Below are 2,500 nucleotides of genomic sequence, written 5' to 3' on the forward strand. Positions count from 1 at the left end.
CCAAAATTGTGCATAATCATTGTTTGCAATTTCTTTTGAGACATGAAGATGACCCAAGAGAAATCGACAACAATGCCTATGCAAATGTTTGTAGGGTAAAAGAGGTGTATTATGGGATTTGTGCAAGTAGAGCATTGCTAACGACAGATATCGAGTACACACCAAACGCTTGGCAGTTTTTGAAAAAACGAACATCAAGGTCAGCTTTTCTCGACTGAGTCGTTAGCTTTTCAAGCTTTCGAAGATCAGAAATAACCAGCGATCCGTTGTACTTTCGTGCTAGGTCGTGAATAACTCTTCCAAATGGTCTGGTTAGCACAAGTGTATTTTTAAAAATATTAGTAACACTTGTGCTATCCAGACCATTTGGAAAAGTTATTCACCTTTTTAATACGACAAGGGCGTGGTAGTTCCTCAAAAATGACACTGGTCGGAACGGCGCTTAATCTAGGGGAGAAAATGAAAATTTATCCTCAAGTGCTAACGTTCTTCATAAAACCTCAAATTTGGCTATTTCACGTTGTTATTTTGCAGACGACGTCAAAGAAATGGACAAAAGTGAAAAACGCACTTGCAGGGCGCGCAAAGCTAATTTTTTTAAGCAGGCACGTTTTTGAGACGCGGACGGCAACCGGAAGAGAAATTTTCGCGTGCCAGGACAGTGGTGTCTCCTAGATAGTTTTTTATACTAATCATCTCTAATGGGGAAAAGAACTTAGCTATGTAAATGTGATTGTGTGTAAACAAGTTAAAAGGGAAAACAGCTCACTTCCGGTTGCCGTCCGCGTCTCAAAAACGTGCGTGCTTAAGCTCTCTATTGTTTTTGCCTACTAAATATGCATATTTGTGACGTTCTCGTTGCCGTCGCCGTTGGCGTTGCTTAAGCTCCCCAATGTGTTTATTTGAACTGCTACCTTTTATACGAGGCCTCCCAAGCTTCGAGTGTTAGATTCAACCCTGTATAAATAACGTTTCTCTACTTACAGTAATAACAGAACAAAAAAATACCTTTTTTCAAGGTTACTGGGCGTGGATGGACCCCGGAGCTTTCGCGTTGATTGGAGCAGCATCTTTTTTCGGTGGGGTATCAAGACTGACCATGTCATTAACAGTGATTATGGTGAGAGTTGGTAATTTAATTTTCTTGGAATTGTTGAAGCACTTTATTTATCTCTTTAACGGGATGTTGTGTTAACAAGAAGTAACTGATTATGGTATTACTTTTTTATTATTTATCAGGAGCCATGGCTAGGAGAGAACAACTTCCATACTAAAAATGTCACGGCATTTTTACAGACCGATCTATTTTTAGACTTCCTTTTCCGAAAAAAAACAAAGGCAGTTCTGCTGGGGCCCGTTTCTCGAAAGTCCCGAAACTTTGCGGGCCATTTTCGGGTGTCACGATTCCCTTTGTATTTCAAGAACGGAGAGGATTTAAGTCGTCAAACTTCACAGAATTGTTTCTTTCAGTTAGCTTGAAAACATGTTAAAAGATCGGCTTTTCAAAGCAAGCGGTTGGCAATTTCACTAATGGCTTTTCGGGTCCAAAAAGTTTTCGGAACTTTCGAGAAACGGGCCGCTGGTCCGGTGACGTAATGACGCCAAGATAGTTTTTTGTGATTGGTCATCGGGCTCCTAAGGGAGTCTCAGTCGCGGGAAATTCAGTCTAAAAATAAATCGTTCTGTGAAAACGCCGTGACGGGAATTTAGGGCAGTTGTTCGCTCCTACCCATGGGTTACTGTCTTTATTGACTACCCAGGAAAGTAGAATAATCATTATGCCATATATTATTCATACCTGCATTAATAAATTCTGTTACTGAGGCTATCCCCATCGAGGGCATCTTCTCCAAGTACATTTTAGTTCTTTTTACGAGAGGGGAAAAACAGAGTACCCGGAGAAAAACTCTCAGAGCAGGATTCAGAAGAACGGATAAACGCAGTCCATTTGTGGCGTCACTTTTAAATCAGAGTTACGTTGGTGAAGGGCAGGTTCAGTTTAAATTTCGCCAACTCTGTGTTACTTGAACTGAACTGTACAAATAGGTCCTTTGGACTCCTGTGATTGATTCTCTTGCGCTTGTTGTGCTGATAGACAAGTGGAAAAGAGACCTCTGTTCTTGTTCAACGAGATTGCGTGTGTTATGTAATGTTTAGAAAACGAGCAGCAGTGTTTTATCGGGGTTTAAAAACACAAGGCGTAGCCGAGTGTTTTTAGACCCGATAAAACACGTGCTGCGAGTTTTTTGATCGGCTTAAAAAACATTCCACAAAGAGCGTGGTTCAAATTATGCGAGGTGAATATTAGCATACAAGAAAAACAAGGTATGCCTTATTAGTATTCTTTATATAAAGTATACTAACGAGGAGTGTTTTATCAGGATATAAAGCTCATACACGTGACGTTTTATCGATGTTTTGATAGGCTGTTAGGCTCATGAATTATTAAAGATGAGCATTCGTTTTGAACAGCGCCGTCCCAGATTCTGGATGGTGGTTG

The 2,500-nt window shown here is 40.5% G+C and overlaps 1 protein-coding gene across 1 annotated transcript in view; it reads left to right on the top strand.

The window, feature by feature from the left end:
* The window catches only part of LOC138038725 (chloride channel protein C-like), a 41,945-nt gene that overhangs the window by 17,876 nt on the left and 21,569 nt on the right, over positions 1 to 2,500 (top strand). Inside the window, exon 16 of the mRNA XM_068884762.1 lies at positions 1,020 to 1,120. Within this exon, the coding sequence (XP_068740863.1) occupies positions 1,020 to 1,120 (101 nt within the window). The remainder of the gene's footprint in view (positions 1 to 1,019; positions 1,121 to 2,500) is intronic.

This window comes from Montipora capricornis, chromosome 2, assembly GCF_036669925.1.
Source record: "Montipora capricornis isolate CH-2021 chromosome 2, ASM3666992v2, whole genome shotgun sequence".
In the NCBI taxonomy this organism is placed as follows: Eukaryota; Metazoa; Cnidaria; class Anthozoa; order Scleractinia; family Acroporidae; genus Montipora; species Montipora capricornis.